This window comes from Pterocles gutturalis, unplaced genomic scaffold (genome assembly GCF_000699245.1).
Source record: "Pterocles gutturalis isolate BGI_N339 unplaced genomic scaffold, ASM69924v1 scaffold15545, whole genome shotgun sequence".
Taxonomy (NCBI): Eukaryota; Metazoa; Chordata; class Aves; order Pterocliformes; family Pteroclidae; genus Pterocles; species Pterocles gutturalis.
This window is the reverse complement of record NW_010144028.1, coordinates 136784-157046: the sequence shown is the minus strand read 5'-3', so window position 1 is coordinate 157046 and position 20263 is coordinate 136784. Positions and strand designations below refer to the sequence as shown.

Here is a 20263-nt window from a genome sequence, read left to right as displayed (position 1 = left end):
CACCTGGTCGCTACATGTAGATTCATAACTTCATGAGAGTAAGAGTGGCAGCCATATCGGGGGAAAAAAAAGCCCGTTCTTGGATCAGTAGAGACCAGGGACTGAGAAATGAGGTTCCTGTTGTGCCTCAGCCACAGGAATATTTAGACTGCAGCTATTTGTTTCTTAATTGTATTACTAATAAAAGAAATGTCTCTGGTTCATACCTAGTCCACGAATTTGAGAAGACATATTTCTCTTTTAGTAACCTACTCATATTTTAGACCTGAAAGAATTTAGAAATTTTGTGATTTGGTGTGCTTCCTTGTAGTAACTGTTGGAGTTGTAGTCTTTTTTATTGTTCAGAATTTTAGGCAGTTGCATCTCCCGTTCAGTCCATGTTGGCTGATGTATTCTAATGTGAACAGACACAGAGTTTATTTTCATGTTCTGCTAAATATTGCAGCTATTTCCAAAATGCTTCTGGCATGGCGAATATTGTATGTATGAAGAAGAGCTGCATCTCCACAAAAGTGGAAATGCTCTCCAAGTGTTAACTTTGGCTTGTTAAAGTTGCATATAAGAAATCTTCACTTCAAGAGACAATTCTATGTCACGTCTTTTCCAGAGGGAGTGTGGCCCAGTGCATGAGGCAGTTACGCCTCTGTCCTGCCCAGCCTAGTGGCTTAGATCTTGGGCAGTGTCCCTCTCTGACTCAGTGTTTGTGATCTTGGTTAATCAGTTAGTCTTGCTGTGTTTCAGTTTGCACACATGTAAAATGAATGTATTTCCTTATTCTACCAGAACATTATAAAGATGGTAAAAATAATTTTAGATTGCATGCATGGAAGGGAAGTGTTGTCTTGTCCAATAGATCTTAATCCCAGAGAGGCTCTTCCTCTATGCAGAGAAAGATGTGTGTACATGTATTTGCATGCACATATTTTAGATACACTCCCTTTCAGGAATCCACTGATTATTTGATAGATTTTCTGTTTTCTGTATGTTGTATTTATTATGTCACAGATGCCTGTTTGGAATGTGTCCTTGAAAAAGCTGTTTCTGAGGATTGCATAGTAATACTTAATAAAGCAAAGTGTGCAGGTAAGGTAGAGATACAAAACACAAGGATATAATGGGTCTTTGGCAATTAACAGGTATTTACTCACCACGCTTAGCTAAATGCATTGATCAGTGGTTAGGGAATGTATTCTGAGCATGAATGTTTCAAGAAAGGATTGGTTCACGGTTGTTTTACTCCAGGTTTATGGTTTAGCTTCTTTGAAATCTGTCAGCATAAAGTAGGGGCAAAGCAAGCTTTGTGAAAGTGAGTGCAGTAATCATAAATCTGAAAGTCTGAAGTGTGGAGTAGAGCTTCCATTAACTTAGAGACCTGGGTCTCCTCATGCTGGAAGGGCTATTCACTCTGCAGTAATTTTAGAGACCACAGTTCCCTGGAGTTCTCTTTCTAAGCAGTCCTGTTCTTGTGAAGTGTATTGCGCATTTCTCTGTGTGAGTATTGAAACCAAATGTATTGGAAACTGATCTCTAAGAAGCTCTAGATCAGCACTTCATGAAATGGAAGTGCAGTAGATATAATCTAGTTATACATCTGGCAAATATGAAGTATTGGTCAAGCATGGATAAAGCCATAGAAGGTGACACGTGTCATCCCAGAAAACCCTTTTACAACTCCAGATGCTTATTTTTGTCAATTTGAAAAATGCTATGTTACAGCAATTTTTCATTAATTAATTTTAGAGATTTGGTATGTAGAGTATGTCATTCCTGTGCAAGTTTATGCAGTACGTAAAGTTTGCGTATGGACCTTATGTTGCTTGTTGTCGTTGTTTTTTCTTATTGTTGTTATTTCTAGTTCCTTGAAGAATAACCAAGGAAATATCACTATAGTGCTAGGTACCAAACATATACAAAGAGGTCCCCATCTGTATCAGACCTGTACCAGTGACATGGGCAAGCTGGATGTGCAGTAGTGGCAGGACACGTGAACCCGGGCCACGTGAATTCAGTAACAGCAACAAACAGGGGAGAAGTGGATAAAACAAAAGGTCTAAGTGCAAGGAGGAGTACCGCAAATGTAGAGACAAAAAGGCCATGGGAGTAGAGGTGGAATAGTTTCTTAGTGAAGTCTATTCAAAACTGTAAACAGTCTGAAAATCCCAAAGGGCTGTTTCCCTGGTTGGATCTTGTTTGTGACTGTACCTTTTCTCCAGACTGGGTAGTTGAGTGTGAAGGAGACCTCTAGGCTACAATGGTCCCATTTTATTGTTTTCCCTGCTACGGTGGGTTCTGGCATTGTGTTTCTTCAGCCTAGTGCTGCACCGTTGCACAAGAGGAGTTTCAATTTTATGCAGTCTTCATATGCTAATGATTTTAATATTTTTTCCTATTTTTTTTTTCTTCTTTTAAGGTTGTAATATACCTGCAAAACTATCAGTGATAAATATTATGTTTAATGGATTTTTTTTTCCCTGTTCTACTTTCCATCTTTTATCATTAACTGATTTTTGACTAGGAATTTTTCAGAGGAAAAAGAGGATTCAAGTAATGGCAATGTATTCCCTCTACAGGATTTATGAACGCATCATTGATCCCCCAGAAACAAATCTGACACCTGAAAGCAATTTATGGCTCGGGCAACGAAACAGGAAACATGGCTTCTTTAAGGTAAGCAGATATGAAATGGCACGTGAAGAAGGAAATAAATAGTCAGCAAGTTATTTCTGTTTAGTTATCTTATACTCCTGGAATCTGATCTGTATGAATCTTAGTAGAAACAGTGGGCTTGGGATTTGAGGTAGGTCCAACACTTAGAAAAAAGGGTCTCTTCCTGCAAGGTAGAGTATTGTAGTCACTGACCGCAGTGCCCAGTATTTGAGGGTTTTGTTTGGTTTCCTTACTTCAGGTTTCACCTACGGGCTGTGGCCTGCCTTGCCACTCCTGGGGACAGAACGAGACTGTGTAGGCAACGTAAGAGTCTATTCTTGGCTCGCACCTTTAAACCTTCCTGAAACATCAGCTTTGCTCTGGGCTCCAATCATTTCCTCCTTGATTCATATGCAGAATACCCACACCCTTCTGCTGCTTGCCTTGGGTGACGCTTCCTCGATTTCCCCCATCAACACTGACTTGTAGAGCAGAATTTCCTCCTTGATTCATATGCAGAATACCCACACCCTTCTGCTGCTTGCCTTGGGTGACGCTTCCTCTTCCTCGTTTTCCCCCATCAACACTGACTTCTAGAGCAGAGAAGGTCTTCCGGCCTGTGGTCCTTCTGGCTTTGGCAGATACTAGCTATTGCATGCAGTGCATTTGCCTTGCTGCCGAACAGGAGATTTTTCTGTTACTGGAGTACCTTCCTTTCTTTTTATCTCAACAAAGCGTGACTTGTGTTTCTCAACAGAGAGTGAATAGTGGGTCGCCAGGTTTTGTTCATGAGCTGCTTTATCCTTTGGAGCTTCCATTGCTTCCAAACAGTGCAGGCTGAAAGGCTGGCTAGGACTCGGGCTGCTTCTACCTTCTAGCTGGAAATGCAGTCTTTTTCCATTTATGAGGGTCCCCAAGACATCATCATTGAGTATGCCAGTGTCGGCATGAGGAGCTTTTCAGATGAAAAAGATTCATGAAATGGCAATATATTCCAGATTCAGTTAATGGCAATATATTTCCAAGGTTGGAAAGGACAGAGAAATGACCTACCACTTCAAAAGCCATCTCCTGTACATTTTCTGTCAGCTTTTTTTGGCCCCTGGTGAGGTTATATGATTTTCCAGGCGAGTTGCTGAACCAAGCAACAAACAAAATTCACCAACAAATGAAAAACACTCCCTCCACTTTAAAATTAATTCTTTGCTTAGTAAGGAAGCTATAGCAAAGTTTCTGCCATTTCTTCAAGTTTTGGATAACAAGCCACAGCGCAAGTATTTATCAGTGCAAGAGTCTATAGTCGGTGATAGGCCAATCTGCTATCCTCGATATTGGCATGGATTTGTTGCCAAGGTGATTTACCACCCACTCAGTTTTGCTTTGAAGCTGTCAGTTCATAAGACAGTTTTACAAGTTGCTGTTTTTCTGAGGACCTCTCCTCGAAGTCCCCAGATTTCGACAAGCTAGAACAATTATTTTATGCTAAAATTATTTAAGCATAGCAACTAACAATCTTAATTGTGAAACAGAGCTAAAAGCTAACTTTTAACTTCAGTGATGGTCTGAGAGTTGTTCTGAACCTAGAGAACATTTCATCCTCTAGCAGCTGAGCTGTCACTGTGAAGTGAAATTGATAGTATTATTTTATTCTACAGCTGTTGTTTTTTTACCTCAGCTGCTTCCCATAATTCTGCAGATGGTAAACATATGTTTATAGCTACATAGGAAAAAAAGAAGTTATATTGGGTTCACCCATCTTAAATTCTTATTTTATGCAGGCAGTCAGAGCCTCAGAACTCTGGGATATTATATGTTTGTAAATTAATATTTCTACACGTTAACACTTTGGAAACAGCAGGGTAGCTAATGATATGCTAATGAGCTGACAGTTTTTATTGATCGTAATGAAAGCTGACAAGTGCCTTACTTTGCTTTATGCATACTTGAATATTTTACTGTCTTCAGGGCAGAAATATAGTTGGTTGTATTTTTTTAATCCTGCTTGAGAGTATCAGAAATCTTACTTTTTTAAAAATGGTACTTATTGCAAAAGATTGGGATTTTGCCAGTTTGTAAAGATTACACATCTTTCCATGTGTTTACATGCTCAGCAGGACTTCCCTTTCTTTTTCAGAGCAATTAGTTTCACTGGTTTTGTGTATTAAAAAAAATAGATGCCTTTTCCTTAATGTAAACAGAGATCTGCAGGGAAATAAAACCGTTAAAAAAGAACTAGCATTTTTGTATGTGTGTTGGAGCCATGATAATGTATGTAACAGAAAGCACTGGATACTGAGTATCATCTTTGCCACTCCAAAATTTTCTTACTTTAATGATAGTTAATTAATTATTGTATTTCTCCATAAATGAATAGTATTAAAGCACTTTTTGGGTCATATTCTCATGCCTATTTTAGATTGTAATACCAGAAGAGGAAGGAGAGAATATGATATTCATCAGTCACTGTAGCGAGTTTTAATTTATGCTTTTGTTCTACATCTTTACTTACAGTGATTATTCCACAAGTGGCCCTGCTGTGTCTGTGGCCTCGCTGGGGAATGAAGTGCTCTGTGGCATGATCAAGGGAGTTGAGGTCTTGCCCTGTACAACTGGTCTCTCTTACTACTTGTAGCTTACCTGCTATGAGCAAGCATTTGAGTTCAGACAAGATGGAAAGGTTTTAGCACAGCAGTGGTGGGAGCAAATGCAGAGCAGACTTAAGATAGATTTGTCTGTTTGCTTTGAAGGGAATCTCAGGAATTACTTCCTTGGAAAATACATGCTGACTCTTCAGGTTTCTTTGTGTGGCCCAAAAGCAAGATTTGTTTTAGGTCTAAAGAATGCTGTTAGAATCAGATTAGGAAAACAAAGTAAATGTGAGTGAAAGGAGAAAGAGAGTGATGCCAGACATCCAGGGAACCCTCACTCTAGGATGGATCTGATTGCTGTCAGCATCTGAATTATCTGCAAAATTCATTTCATCACTGGGGAGAAGCCTTCCCCCTAAGGCTCCCTCCAAAGAGCTGCTGCAGAAATGAGCTGATTAATGCATTGCTGACTAGGTGATTCATGTCAAAAGATGGCAATTTTCATATCTACTATAGCAGCCTCTATTGATCCAGCTGCTGTGTCTCAGAACTGTATAGTAGGTGCTTGAGAACCACATTGGTATTTTTACAGCACAGCATCGTGTGTATTGTTGGGCTTCTGTAGTCATTTTGGTCTCAGAGTCACATGGAGTAGGGTGAGGCAAATACAGTGCCCAGAGCAACTGTACCATGCCTGCCCTGTGGAGGGGAGGACAGCGCGGATCTAGTGGTGTTGGCATGGCATTGTGCAGGCACAGGGTGTCGGGCACATCTGCCGGTGCCTCCGTGCAGAGCCTTTCAGCAGCGCTGGCCGGTGCAGCTTGCACAGCTGCGTGGCACACGTTGTCTCTCTGGGAGACGCAGGTTTTAAAGAGGGTGAAAGGCAAAGGAGGAAATGAAAATGCACTAGAGAGCTCATGGAATATATGAGCCTTTTCACAGAATGTGGGAGGAATCCTCTATTTAATAGAGACATGAGAAGTGCAATAAACAGGGCTTCTGTATTACATCCTCGTGGGATGGGCTTGATATTTAGTGCTTCAGGCTTGAATTTAATCTTGTGGCTGGTAATCTGTCTGCACAGATGAAGGCTCTTCAAGCTAGTGAGTGCTGATGCTGAATTGAAGCTTTGGCTGTAATTAGCCAAATGCTTTAATGGTAACATAAAGGTGATGTCTGCTTGGGAAGGAAAGAAAAAAGTAAGATTTTGACCACTGACATCTCCCTGTCAAGGCCAAATCCTGGTGTCCTTTCACAGAATGTGGACTGAAGAACTCCACCCTGTGCCAAAGTGAACCAGAGCCCCGGGCTTCCCCTGGGGAGCTGGATATGCCTAATTCTCCTTCTGGCTATGGCTGTAGAAAGCTCTCAGCAATTTAGACTTAATGCTGAAGGAGGAATAGTCGAAGTTTGTTCATATGTGTTACAATAATTATGGCTGTAATAAGTATTTGCCTATAATGAAGTCTTTCTATTAAAAAAATACATCAGCGAAATTTCTGGTCTTTGAAAGTTCACTTCTATATTTGATCATATTAATTCTGTTTCAGAGGGTTTATAGACTTAGAAGGCATCTATACTGGTGAATTGAAGTTAATACATTTTTCCATGGTAACATGCTTTCATGTAGCCAGAAATTAAGACACAAAAAATAGTTATGTTTCCTCTTCAAGTTGTATTTAAATGCAAATCTATCCAAAACACAATTGAACGCTGGGGCTCTGATGCAACAGATGTATGAAGTTCAATATGCACTTTATAAAGGAAAAAGCTAAGGGAAACATCACTTCTTTCTGGATGATGTCTTGTTAGCTGTGCGATATGGTCTGGTGAAACTTTGTAATCTCATTTGCTCTTGGTTAAGCTTTTCACTGGAGGGGCTTAGGCAGTGAAATATATTTTTGTGCCTCATGTTCTAATTTCTCGCAGATGACTGCTAGCAGAAAGTATATAAAGTGGCTTTCAGGATGTTCTATTTCCGGTGACAGTATTACTTCTCATTATTATGATGGTTTCATTATTCTCATAGATGAAAAGGTTAGTAAACGCATATACTCCTGCAAGAAAGACAGTGTGATCTGATTATGTCTATTAATATTTTCAGTTAATATTTGCTCATGAAACAATAAGCAGGAAACGGTGCTTGCTGATTACCTTCTGCTGTTTTAGCAAATGAACGCATAGATGTTAAATGTTACTGTATTTGCCAGGCTTCAAGGGCTATCTGAAGCCTATATTTTATTTATGGGTGGAGTTCAATGTTTTGAGCACATGACTATGTCCTTGGTCTGCAAGATTCACTCTATTGAAATTTAACTGAAAATTAAAACGTAGTCTTACAGATCAGTGATTTAATTAGATAATAACTGCCACGATGATAAATTTCCATTCAAATTAAAGAAATTCTTCTGTGTCTGGGAGGAGACAGAGCCATGTCACCACATCTGATTAACAGTCAGGGGAAGTGGAAATAGCAGCACTTACAAGTCCCTTGTTTTCCCTTGCTCCTCCCCCTTAGCAACTGTGACATTATTGAAGCTGGTTCATCTTGTGGAGTGAGTGGGTTGTACAGTCAAAGATGGAGCAAGACCTTTGTACTGAGCTTAAAAGAGCAAATGCAAGCTGCAGCACTTAGAGGCCGTTTGAAGGATTTAGGGTTCTTCAGGACCCAGGTATGCAGGGATACGGAGCAGCCCTTGGTGTCTGGTGCTTCCAGCAGGGACATCCTTGTGAGACAGGGACAACAGAGGATGCAGCCAGCACTGGACCTTCTGGTCCTTTCTCTCTCCTGTCCTGCATGGTTCAGTTTCCAGGCCTCATACAATCTGCACTAGCTGGCTCTGACCTTGGAGTCCTGATTTCTGCCAGTCCTGGATAGAGGAGCTTTCCATCTGGGTTAGAGAGAGGATTTAATTCTAACTGATGCCATGATTACACGAACTGGTGTGAACCAAGCTGCTGAAGTGTAGGCTCTTACTTACCTCTTGCACTATATATGTCTCTTTTCGTAATGTTTGATTTCACAGTCTTTATTTGACTAAATCACTGAAGAGTACTGCTGCGTTTTCTTTTTGTCTTTTGGCAAAGTGTGTCATAGGCTTGAATAATGGATATTATTTCACTGCTTTTTCACCAGTCTCATCCTATTTTAAGACATTTAAGCAGCTTATATTTGGTGATTGCAAAAGACAAAGCAGTATTATCTCTGTGTTTTATGAAAATTAATATCCAAACACACAGGAGGATAGGGAGGAGGAGTTGTTATATTTTGTCCATCTTTAGTTGGGCAAAATATTCTCATCATAAGAAGAGTGAGCTGATCAATTTTTTTGTACCCATTTAAATGACTTGTGCAACAGATCTAAGTGAATGCTTGTAATCTGTATTACCAGTTTTCTCTTCTTTTACAAAGGGTGTTATTCAAGATGTGAAAGTCATCTTTATACCTAACGGATATATAACGCAGTGTCCTAATCTGAATCGCAGTAAGTAGCAATTTATTCTCTCTGTTCAGATTTTTCATACAGATTCTTTCTTTGTTTTAAAAATAATATTTTCAGGCTTGTCATTTTTGCATGTTCCAACTTCCAGAAGGCAAAAATTCTTTGTAAACAGATTGCATTTTATGTTCAGATTACCAGCAGTATATCAGACTTGATTTATTAATGGGTGTTTGTCTCCTTCCTTCTCTTCCTTTCCTTTTCTTTTTACATTTCCTTTATCGAGCATGCCCGACCTGCAGTGATTTCTTAAGCCTGGTGCAAGGAATCATGGATTTGCAAGAACTCCTGGCAAAAATGACTGCAAAAGTAGGTACCTAAGCTTCTTTGTCGATTGCCCATTTCCTTCTGCACTAAGACCAACACTAAAGTATTTATTACTTTTGCAATTGTTCTACATTTTCATGGTGGAGCCATTTTTTTCTCCTTCTGCTGGTATCCCTATCTGCAGTGGACTTAGGGATATAGCTTCATGGATGTCACTTAAGCCTTATATGGCTTCTATTGTCGGCCTTATTATTTGTAAGACAGTGACAAAATGCCTGGGGTATGGGTTTTTGTAAGAAGTCTTAGCATGATTTCCCTTTTCTTGCTGAGGGATAAATGCAGAAACAAAGGAGTGAAATCCCTCAACAATTTTCTCACCATGTGATGTTGTCAGAGGGTGCGTGTTTGCCTGTGGGGAGTCCTGTGAAGTCTTCAGGATTGGCGTAGTCTCCTTCCTGGGAATTGAAATGAGGCTCCAAAATGGAAATGCCTGTGAAGCTGCTGGCTGTGCTGATCTTGACATCACCTTTGATCAATGGTTTTTACCAGTGTGAAAGTTAAGCCAGTTCCAGGTGGTGTGCTGCGGTTTTTTGTTGCTTCCCCCCCACCTGGGTTTGGATTGTGAGTAGGATAAATGGGAAGCTTGACATCACCTTTGATCAATGGTTTTTACCAGTGTGAAAGTTAAGCCAGTTCCAGGTGGTGTGCTGTGGTTTTTTGTTGCTTCCCCCCCAACCTGAGTTTGGATTGTGAGTAGGATGAATGGGAAGCTATAATGGTTTTCTGTTTGGGATTTTGGACATTTTCTTCAGGCTCTTCTCCTACATTACACAGTCAACTTCTGTGTTAGCCAAGACACTTCAGCTAAGATGGTGGTGAAGTTTTGGGGTAGGAAGCTGTGTTTTAGAGGTGACTGAATGCCTGCTCTGTGTTAAAGGGCAATCTGTGAGCACTTTTTGAGGTAGATGTTGGTGAGCCATCTGGTCTGTGGGAAATTAATTGTCTCATCTGAAACAGTACTTATGTGCTAATTACAGATTTAAGTGCAACTGCAGCCAACCTGTAGATGCCTTTAATGTCAGTGTAGTTACTGAACAGGAATATCAAAAATCAGATTTGCATAGTAATACTAGTAATGTAAGAGCGTTATACTTGTTACTCTGCAGCCTTTAAGTGTTCTTTTCCTTCCTAATAGGAAAGGGGAAATTTTGGTTTTAGAGAGTGTGTGCATTATACTGACAATCCATTTACTCATCTGACATGCTTTGGACAGGCTGACTCTGAATGCAAAATGTGAAGCTTTTAGTTCAGTTTGCTGCTTGTACTGCGAAAGAGAGGCAATTATTTTGAGCCCTGCTGGTGGTATGAGCAAGTTCCAATTATGCACTGTACTGAGTAACTTGCTTTCTCTGCTGTTAATTATATTTTTGCTTGCTAGTACTTTGCGAGGGGAAGCAAATAACACAGTATTTGTGCTGCAGAGACTCTGTGCTTCCATAAAGTGGTGCTGGGATAATCCTTCATTGTGAGTTCCTTTCTGTTACAGCAGTGCACTGTTTTGTTGCAGTTGTTACAGAAATAATGTCCGGGAAAAGTGCATGCAGCGGGGAAGGAAGTTGATTTGGTAGGCAAATGCAAGTTAAAAATGGAAGGGCTTGAGGGAAGCATTAAGGTTTGTATCTGCTTTTTCAGTCTTGGCCACAATAGCCACAAGTGGTCCTAATGGCCATACAAATGTATCATATGGGGATGATTTATGGCAAGGCAAAGAGCAAGGCTTAGAAGGGCTGGGCAGCTGCCTGCAGAGATCCTGTTTGGCAGGGCAGGTGGTCAGAGAATGGCTTGCTAATGTACATGAGCAATGAACCGCAGGTTTGTTGCTGGTAAATTACAGGCCCACGCTAAGGTGTGCTTTGTATTCAGATACATGAAGAATTCCAGCACAAAACTTTTTGCTGACTCTTTCCTTGGTTGAGGTTGGAAAGGTTAAACCTTGAGTTTGATTAAAGCCAAGAAAAATCAAGCACTTGAGTTCAATGGAAAGGTTAAACCTTGAGTTTGATTAAAACCAAGAAAAATCAAGCACTTGAGGTCATTGATGGACTAGTGAGTCTGCTTTGTTTACATCATGGCTTTATGTGGTCATGAATGGTTAGATGATTAACAAAATTTTCCATGTAAATTTTGATAGTTTTAGGGGTGTTTATTTAAATATTTTTTATTATTAATTTTGCCAGAAACCATACATTTTTAACAGAAATTTGTCATCTTTCAGTTATTTGTATGGGCAGAGGAGAAGCAGGGAAAGTATAAAATAACTTTTGTGAATAATAGCTAGCCAAATATTCCTGACTGTCAAGAACTTAGAATTTGGTTAGTATATGGAAAATGTTTGGTATGATGCGGGCTGATCCTCCCTCATTAGTTTGTTTTTGTTCATAACCTAAAAAATGTTTGAAACTTGAGAATTTTCTACTGATGTTTTAAGTGTTCAACAAATCTAGTTGTGTGCATTTGGCAACATTTGGAAGGATGTTTCTGCTAGTTTTAAGGAATTCATTGTTTTATTGAGCGTAATAGAAATTTTTCAGTTAAGTCTTGAAGTTTAGAAACAGAGTTTCTGGTCACTCTAGTAGAGCAGGTTACAGTGATGTTGTTTCTGAGCATATTCTGTGGGCTATATCCATTCATTGACCTCTGTGTCTTGGAGGATTTGTTGTTGCATGCCTTCCTTCTGGTGATCCGCTTGATTGATGTGCTGTGTTTAAAGCTATTTCTTAGAACAGGAGGTAAATTATTTTTAAGTAAATAAAACTTATCAAGATAATGCAAATGACCGAAAAAGTTAATAAATTGAAAATATCTCTTCTGTTAGAGTTTTCTTCTTTTTCTAGGGAATAATTTCTAGCACGGGCAAAGGACAATATCAAGTACCATTTTCAAATCTGGGTATTTCTAAAGTCCTTTCTCTAAAATTTGTGTAGCCCGTTTTTATGGGACTGTTAATTGAAAAAAAAAAAAGAGTAAATAAAGTAGAAGTGTAAGACAAATCAAACACCTTTTTAACAAAACTGAATAAATTTTGTATACTGTAAGTATAACGACCTGAAAAGTGTTTCTGCTGAAAACAAGCAGCTCAGTAAGAGGATAGTTTTGTCTTTAAACTGTGAAAAGCAGTTTTGAAGTCACCAGGTCATGCTGAGTCTGGGGGAGATGAGTATCAATTCCCTATTATCTCAGAATAACAACTTAAGAAAGAAAGAGCTTTTATTCAGGGCTTTTCCTCATGAGGACTGCAGAGGAAAAATAAATCACAGAAATTTACCTAGTATTTCTTCTCTTTTTCTTCCCCCTAAATATGTTGCTCTTTTACAGGGAGGAATGAAAGAGGATGTATTAGAATACTTTCATTTAAAATGGATGGAATTTTAGAGGATGGAATTATATGAAATTCAGGTATATGCCATTATGTAAAAAAATACTATAGCACTGTGTATTCTACTTTTTACAAAATTTGCTACAATTAAAATGTAGCAATCTATAATGTAGGAAAATAGCATCATATTTATAGCAGAATAGAATATTCATTCATCTTATCTTGTGCCAGATTTAGGTAGCCTTGCTATCTGCTGTGTGATGGTTTATATGCAGAAGACAATGTAAAAAATCAAGACCTTGAGAAACTCTTGTAACTGGCACTAGGGTCATTTTTAGAGCAGTGGCAGTTCTGGGGCCTGAAGAATGCACGTATTTAGTTCTAAATATTATGTCTGTGTTTGTTTATTTTTAGTATTATTAAGTGGGAAAGTGATTTTGAGTGCTCTTAGGGCTTAGAGATGATGGCAGTGGGTACAAGGTGTGCATAGACAAGGGTTGTTCCTCGCTGGAGGATGGTAAGCTGGTACCTTGCGTAAGAGGAGGTCTGTGATGTGGCTTAGGAGAGGGTGGTTCAAAAAGCCTTGTCCTTTGCTGCTGCTACATGAACGAGTGTTGTCCTCACTTATTATTTGATAGTTTCTCATCCGTAAACATAGCAATTGCTAGTGTGCAGATGTAATACTAGGAAAAGATGCATCAATTTTAGCTTCTTGATACTAATTTTAGTAGTTGTAATTGAGGAGGTAATGGGAACAGCAAGAAGTGTTTTCTTTCCCTTCTAAATTTCACTTGCTATTGTAAGGTTAACACCTTTCTAAAAGTCAGAAATTATTAGTCTGGTTGATGCATAACAATGACATGGGGATGATTAGGAAAGGTCAGTCTGCCAGTCTTCATGCTTTTTGACTTGTAATCAGGTTGATGAGCAATTAAGAATTAAGAAATTTTTTAAAAAGCAATTGTAGTTTGTATATTTTTGGTAGTGCCCGGACATTCCTGCAGGGATCTTAGTGGGGTTTGTTACAGTACAGAGACAGTTGCACGAGTCATAAACTGTTGTCACTTAGCTCCATCAAAGTCCGAGGTCAAAGTTAGTTTGTTACCTGCTGACATCCTGGTGCAGTGTTTTGAAGGTTGTAGTCAAACTTGGTTTGGCTAAAGATACTACTTTCTCATATTTGCCTTTTTAAATCATGTGTTTGAATTGCAGAAATCTCATCAAGTTACTTTCATTTATAGTTAAATTATGCAGAAACAAGACTGAGTCAATTGGAAGACTGTCATTGTGAGAAGACGTGTCAAGTAAATGGATTGATCTATAGAGACAAAGACTCATGGGTTGAAGATGATCACTGCAGGAATTGCACATGCAAAGTAAGAATTTCTAAAGACTTTAAGGAATAGGACCTAATTAAAATGTGAAAATGGTCCTTGAATACATAATGTTAACTCTGAGAATTATTATATTTTTAGTATGCATCTTGTGGCAGTATGAACAATAGGGAGGGAAATGGTAAAATAAATAAAAAATTGACATTGCTTATGTGCAAGCTTCATAAATAAAACCTGCTTTCCCTTGACAACGCTCTCTTATTTGTTCTAATTATATCTGCAAGGACTTTGCGGTTTTGGGGTGAGAGTGTGGAATTGTCTGTGTTTGGTTTGGATTTGTTTTCACTGCAGTAGATTTTTCTAAAAGGAAGCATTATCTTAATAGTATTCATAGATGCTTAGTTACATCTTGCATGGTAACAACATGCAGATTCTGTTTTCAGTGTTTATCACTTTCAAAACCTGAGGAACAGAAGAAAATTAGTATGTAAACCTTGTCTTGGTGAAATTATTTGATAAATATCTGAAGAGAGTCTTTGTTTGCTGAAGAAAATAGAAAACTGATTGTTAAAAATCTCAAAGATGATTGGCACAACCTACAGAAAGTGGTGCTTATGTTCTTGTGAAGATGGGCTTACGTTTTCCACTTACTGTGCTTTACTCTGGGAAAGTGGGGTATAACCAGTAATACATATCAAAATGGGGTGGTTCACCTGCAGATGCATTTTGATTCAAGTTTTTAGTTAGATAGGATTAAACTTGTTACTGAAGGTTGGGTTGGTAATCCACAATGCTGTTTTCATTTCCTTAGTTTTCTGTCTTCTGTGTTTTGTATAAAATATTTGCTAACTACAACAATTGTAGTTGAATTTTCTCTTAAAAACCTTTGCTTAGAGTGGAGTTGTAGAGTGCCGAAGAATGTCCTGTCCCCCTCTCGATTGTCCTCCGGATGCTCTCCCAGTGCATGTGGAAAGCCAGTGCTGCAAAATATGCAAGGGTAAGTACATCACGCAGACCTTCTAGCTTCACTCTCTGTTTAAGCAGAATTAAGCTTTTCCTGAAAGCAGACATGTTTTATAATGACTTTCATAGGTCCTAGTAATTCAGGTAAGGAGACATAGTGGCAAACTTGACTTAAGGAGAAAATAAATAAATGCTGAAAAATGAACAGGGATTGCAAATTTCCAAGATTCTCTTTTTACTTATTGCAGTGCAAAATTATTTGTCTACTTGTTTGGGGCAGGGAAGCTTTACTGGGCTTCAGCTTTTATCTCGTGTTGATGTTGAGAAGCATCAAGCCTTTGGTCTGAACTTTCTGTAGCAATGAATAATAAACTGAGCTGTTATGTTTTTGCCTATCTTTTATTTTGGGTTGGAATGTTGTTCTTTAAAATAAACATGACAGAATTTCAGAATATCTGTGGAATGATAGCTTGCTATAATTAATTTCAAAATAAATTAATGAGAAGAAAGAAAAAAAAAGTCAGTTTTGCGGTCAGTGTTATTGTTGGCTTTCAGTCCCTTCTTCAGGAAGTGAAAGCTGTAAGTAACGTTCCTGGAAGGAAAATTCAATATTTGTTGCTTTAATAGTAGTACAAGGGACAAAGACAATTTATATATGGAAATTTTAGCTGAATACTGATGCCAGTCTTACCTTAGAGAAGCATGAATTATCTCAGCCCCCACCCCTGAGTCTTGGAGACTAGCAAACTTCACACGCATTTTTCAATAATTAATTGAGAGAGAGATGTTGAATTATTTTAAGATTTATTAGGAAAATAACACTTTTTTTAGCATTCTGTCACCTTATTTCAGTCACTGAATTCATTAATCCCATGAAGAAATGTCCTTTAGCTGTGATCTTGCACTCGCTCTTGCTTACTCATGTCATCTCATTTCTCTCAGCTGTATGTTGGCATGAGTATTCTGCTTACTAAAAGATGTTTATGAACAGACTACTTGGGTGGTAAAGTGGCCATGCTGGTCTGTATTTTTCGTGTCAAAATATTTTTATTTGTAACATTGAGAGTCTAGAAAGTTCTTTCATGAAACTATATGTTTCTCTTGACACGTCTTTGCTGATATGCATGTACACACAACAATCAAAATCTAACACAAAGGAACGCAAGGCGCAGAATTGTAGATTCAACATATATGCCCATGAGTAAATGGTGTTCCTGTTACTTGTAATGGAAAGATGAACAATCAGACTTGGCTTTTGTCAGTGATTGGCACAAACTTGACTCGTTATTCTGACAAGAACTCAGCATGTCAGTCAATAGGAAGAGATGTATGGAAGTTGATTGAAATTGATTGTAAATGCCGGCTCCTTGACAGAATGATGTGGGCTAGGGCCACAGTCAGTCACTTTTGGGTAGATAGTAGTAATTGCTGAGGCTTTCCGAAGAGCTGCACTGCAGGTGTTAATTTCTCTGTGCTTTTCCTATTTAGCTCTGATAGAATCATCAGTTGTAATTTGCTGTCTCTAGGGATTATTGAATGGCTGGATTATTGAACAGTTTCCTGTTTTAGCAGAGGGTTAACGAACAAAGTAGCTCGAATGTCTGATATGTTAAGGGTTTTAAAAATGAGGTGGTTCTGTTTTGATCCCTGCCATCTTGTGTTAGCTTTCTGACTAGTATTTGACAAAAGACTGTAATTTTGTTTAAAGTCTCATCACTTTTCTGGGTTGTGCATTAACTTGCTTTCTGGCGTGTCCGTTCTTTTGTTAAAAGCAGTCATGTCAGGAGAATAGACAGAAAAAGGAAATTCCTCTAATTCATCTTCTCCCAAAAATAGTTACTGGGATTGCTAATTTAAACAAAGCCTCCTGATCTGAAGTTTTCTTCATAAGTGAGATCACAGCAGCTCAGGCATGAAAAACTAGGGCACCTTTAGAAAAATGAAGAAAACTCAGATACTAAAACAAAGAAGCATGTTTTTTAAATGCATTGGTGATGATGAAACTGATTTCTTCTGAAAATATTTTTTTTTTTTTAAAGAAATGAGCATTTTCAAGAGTGTAAATTTAAACAAAAAGTCCTTAGAAGCAAATTCACATCTGAAGGTTTGCACAGGTTGATCTAGCAGTCCTTTAAGTTTAGAATTTGTGAATCAGACTGGCTATGAGAGTTGCTGCTGTGGAATACTATTGGTATCACCTGCAAGGGGTGTGCACATGCACCTCTAAGTGCGTGGTTCCCTTACCTTGGTGTTCAGGAGAGAAATTGAGGTAAAGCAGTTACTAGACAGTCTGACTTAATTTTTATTGAGAACCAAGTACTTTGAACGCTTCCACTTTCACTGTGCAAGTGTCTTGACTCAGGAAACAATTACAGCTTTGTTTAATTGCAACATAGGATTCATACCTTTTAGCTCTCTTTTCTGTGTCATAGGTTAGACTGTTATGGTCAGTGCAGAAAGAGCTGAAATACCACAACAAAAACTTATTTTAACAGTGTTTAGCACTGATCTTGTTAGCAATGTGGAGTGCCTTTATGATGGACCCTTAATTTGTGTAAGATCATAATAGTCCAACTGTTCTCTTTAATGAATGGATTTACTGTCGTCCTCTAGAATTGAAATGTAGATGTCTAGTTCCAAGAGGACTGTGGTAGTTATGGCAATAGTCGACTGAGCTGTATGCTACTGTGGCCCTGCTGGAGGTTACCTTCTTCATGGTCACAGTAGCCCTAAGCTAAGCAGGTTGGCTTTGCCCTGAAATGAATGAGGAGTGCTCATGTGTTCTTGTCTGTTGGTTTAGCAGAAGGGTCAAAACTTCAAACAAGAATTTTTTAGTAGGAGCTTTCAGTTTTCTGGGAAATCTGCTTATTTCATGTGTGTTTTAAGAATATTTTTCTGAAAATAGACTTTTACAGTTTGTTGATTTACTAGAGTCATTTGCTGCATCTAATCCATTTTTACAATGCTTCAGCAAGGCGAAGAGTTGACCTTTGTGCCCACAAAAAATCTGAAGGTTTAATTGAAATCTGTGCTTATATTGTTCTCTTGATGAAGAGTACACTAATAAATGTCTTCTGTTCTTAAAGTGAGTCATGAAGACCTCTAGTAACACAAATACTGTAGCTAATCAACAGAATGTCAGTAATTAAAATATTTTCTATCGCATAATAGTGAATTTGGTCCAGTAAGTATTGTCTTATGCTCTTATTACTCCTCCTTAGTTTGGGTAAAGGTGCTACTTGCTCTTAAAATTAATTTATTGTTAGTTACTTTATTTGTAATGATATATGATTCAGACTTCTGATGAAAGCAAAATGTATCATATTTTTAACATATCTGTATATTTTCAGTGTATGTGAAAATTGGGTTTACTTTGTGTTGTATCTTTTGTTACTACTTAAATACTAATCTAATTTATTTATTTTTAATCTCCTTCCTCCTCTCAAATCACAGCAAAGTGTATCTATGGAGGCAAAGTGCTAGCAGAAGGTCAACGAGTATTAACCAAGAGCTGTAGAGAATGTCGAGTAAGTTTCAGTTGTATAAACTTTTCCTGATTTTCAATGTATATGTGGTGTTCAAAAGTGATAATGATAAGTTAGTGCATTTCTTGGCTTCCTTCATGCAAATGTGACATCTGTTGTCTCGAAAAAGTGACCGTGAAGTCAGTGAAAGCCACAAATAGGAAAACAAGGCAGGAATATGACCCTTGCAGGGTAATAAAAATGTGGGCAAAATGACTTGGAGGGATATTTTATCTCTTGATTTCCCGAGCTCTAGAAAAAGACAACAGCATGTTGAGCCAGTTACAAATTTCAGCCTTATTGCTAAAATTTGAAACAACCTGGCTTATATTAATAATGTGAGTTACTCTAGCTTTACCCTAGCATTATTTAAACTATATTTAGCTCTGCTAATAGTTGAGAGAAATTACTAAGTATTGGACTGGACTAGGGTCTTTCTTGGCAAGCTCATAACACTTGATCAGCTACCGTCAGTATTTAAGAACACAGGTAAATGGAAACTGTGTAAAATAGGAACATTCAGGGAGTGTTAGTGAATACGACTGCTACATGGTGTATAAGTGTGGCAGAAACCTGTTGTTGTCAAGACTAGCCTTAGAAGAGAGTAGTAGTTGTAGATGATTAGAAAAGGCCTATTGCTCTGCTGAGACATGTATTTATTGTGAGTATGCATGTGTTTTAAAGATGATTTATCACCTCAGAAAGGCACAGCTATTTTAAACACATTTTCTCTCTCACATGTAATTTTCAAGTATTTTTGTTTTTATTTCTTGTTGAATTTGTAGAGGGGGAAGGGTGATAAAGGGGAGGCTTACCAATGTTGTTGACAGATCAGTATGCTAGAACAATTATGAAAAACATTTGGAAAAGATTACAATGATCTGGTTATTGTTGTGCTTGTAGCTGGGTGTAGAGTAGCAATTTTATGTTCGCTAATGGAAATGGACAATAACTGGTTGCAGATGTTGTGAAAGCAGGTTGTTACACAGAATCACTTTGCTGTTGTTAGCATTTAGCTGTATGGGGTGCTCAACATTGTATATACAAATACGTGGGCAAGGTCGTTGACTTGAAGACAGATTAAGGTGCCTCTTATTTATAATATGACATAGAATGTTTATTTGGGAGGGGAAGTGCCTGTATAAAATAAGATGAGAACAGGAGGATTTTCAGATTAAGTGAAACCAGAGAGAATGATCTGAATTATGTCTGGAGCTTCTCTGTGCTATAAATAAAAGTGTTATATTCATCGCTGTGAGTGTGATAATACGTTCATGAAGATTAAAAGCCAATAATGACTATCAAATATCTGTCATATTAAAAATGACTAAAATAATAATGAAAAGAATGTTTGCATTTTAACTTGTTAAAGTTGTTATGACAATGCTAATTGCAGTAATGTTGCAGTTTGTATTATATTGAAAGTATTGATAAGTATTTGAAACAGCATATGTGAATGCAATACCATGAAAAAAACTGAGTCCATGCCTCAAAAAAAAAAAAAAGTATTTCCACAGCTATGTTTCAGGAAAACATTACACCTCACTGGCAAAGCTTGGCATTGACTGGGAAGAGTTTTTAAGTGGGTGCTTACTCTGCTTCTGTGAGATGTGTCTCCAGACAGGAAGTTCATTCTATGTGTCTTCAGCATGACCTCTTAAAAGCTGTAAGCAAGCACCTACTTATTTACTGCCTCAATTGAGAATGCTTACTAGATGAAGGATGAATGGCAATAAATCAAGCCGTGGCTGTACTCATTGTTTCCTATCCCGTATGGGATCCTGTGCGGGATCCTACTGGTGGACAAGGTGTTGTATGAATAAAGGAAGGGGTTTGTGCTAGGGGAGGGAATGTAAAAAATGTGTTATGGTTTAATTTTCCAGACTTGAAAAACAGACCTTGAGTTTGAAAAGGTGTTGATCCATGAAGGAATACAGTAGAGGGTACACATCAACTGTCAATTTATTAATGTTGATAAAGATGAATTAAAAATCTTGGGGAGCAGCTCTTGTGTCTGTAAAGGAGGATGTAGTTGTAGGTGGGGTAATGTCAAAAAGATAAAGTT

At 38.1% G+C, this 20263-nt stretch overlaps 1 protein-coding gene across 1 annotated transcript in view; it reads left to right on the top strand.

Moving 5' to 3' along the window:
- Positions 1-20263, top strand: part of LOC104470153 (protein kinase C-binding protein NELL1-like) — a gene marked incomplete at its 3' end in the record, with an annotated part of 171189 nt that overhangs the window by 29674 nt on the left and 121252 nt on the right. Inside the window, exons 5-10 of the mRNA XM_010084976.1 lie at positions 2571-2667; positions 8647-8719; positions 8961-9043; positions 13619-13753; positions 14606-14708; positions 18128-18201. Of these exons, the coding sequence (XP_010083278.1) occupies positions 2571-2667; positions 8647-8719; positions 8961-9043; positions 13619-13753; positions 14606-14708; positions 18128-18201 (565 nt within the window). The remainder of the gene's footprint in view (positions 1-2570; positions 2668-8646; positions 8720-8960; positions 9044-13618; positions 13754-14605; positions 14709-18127; positions 18202-20263) is intronic.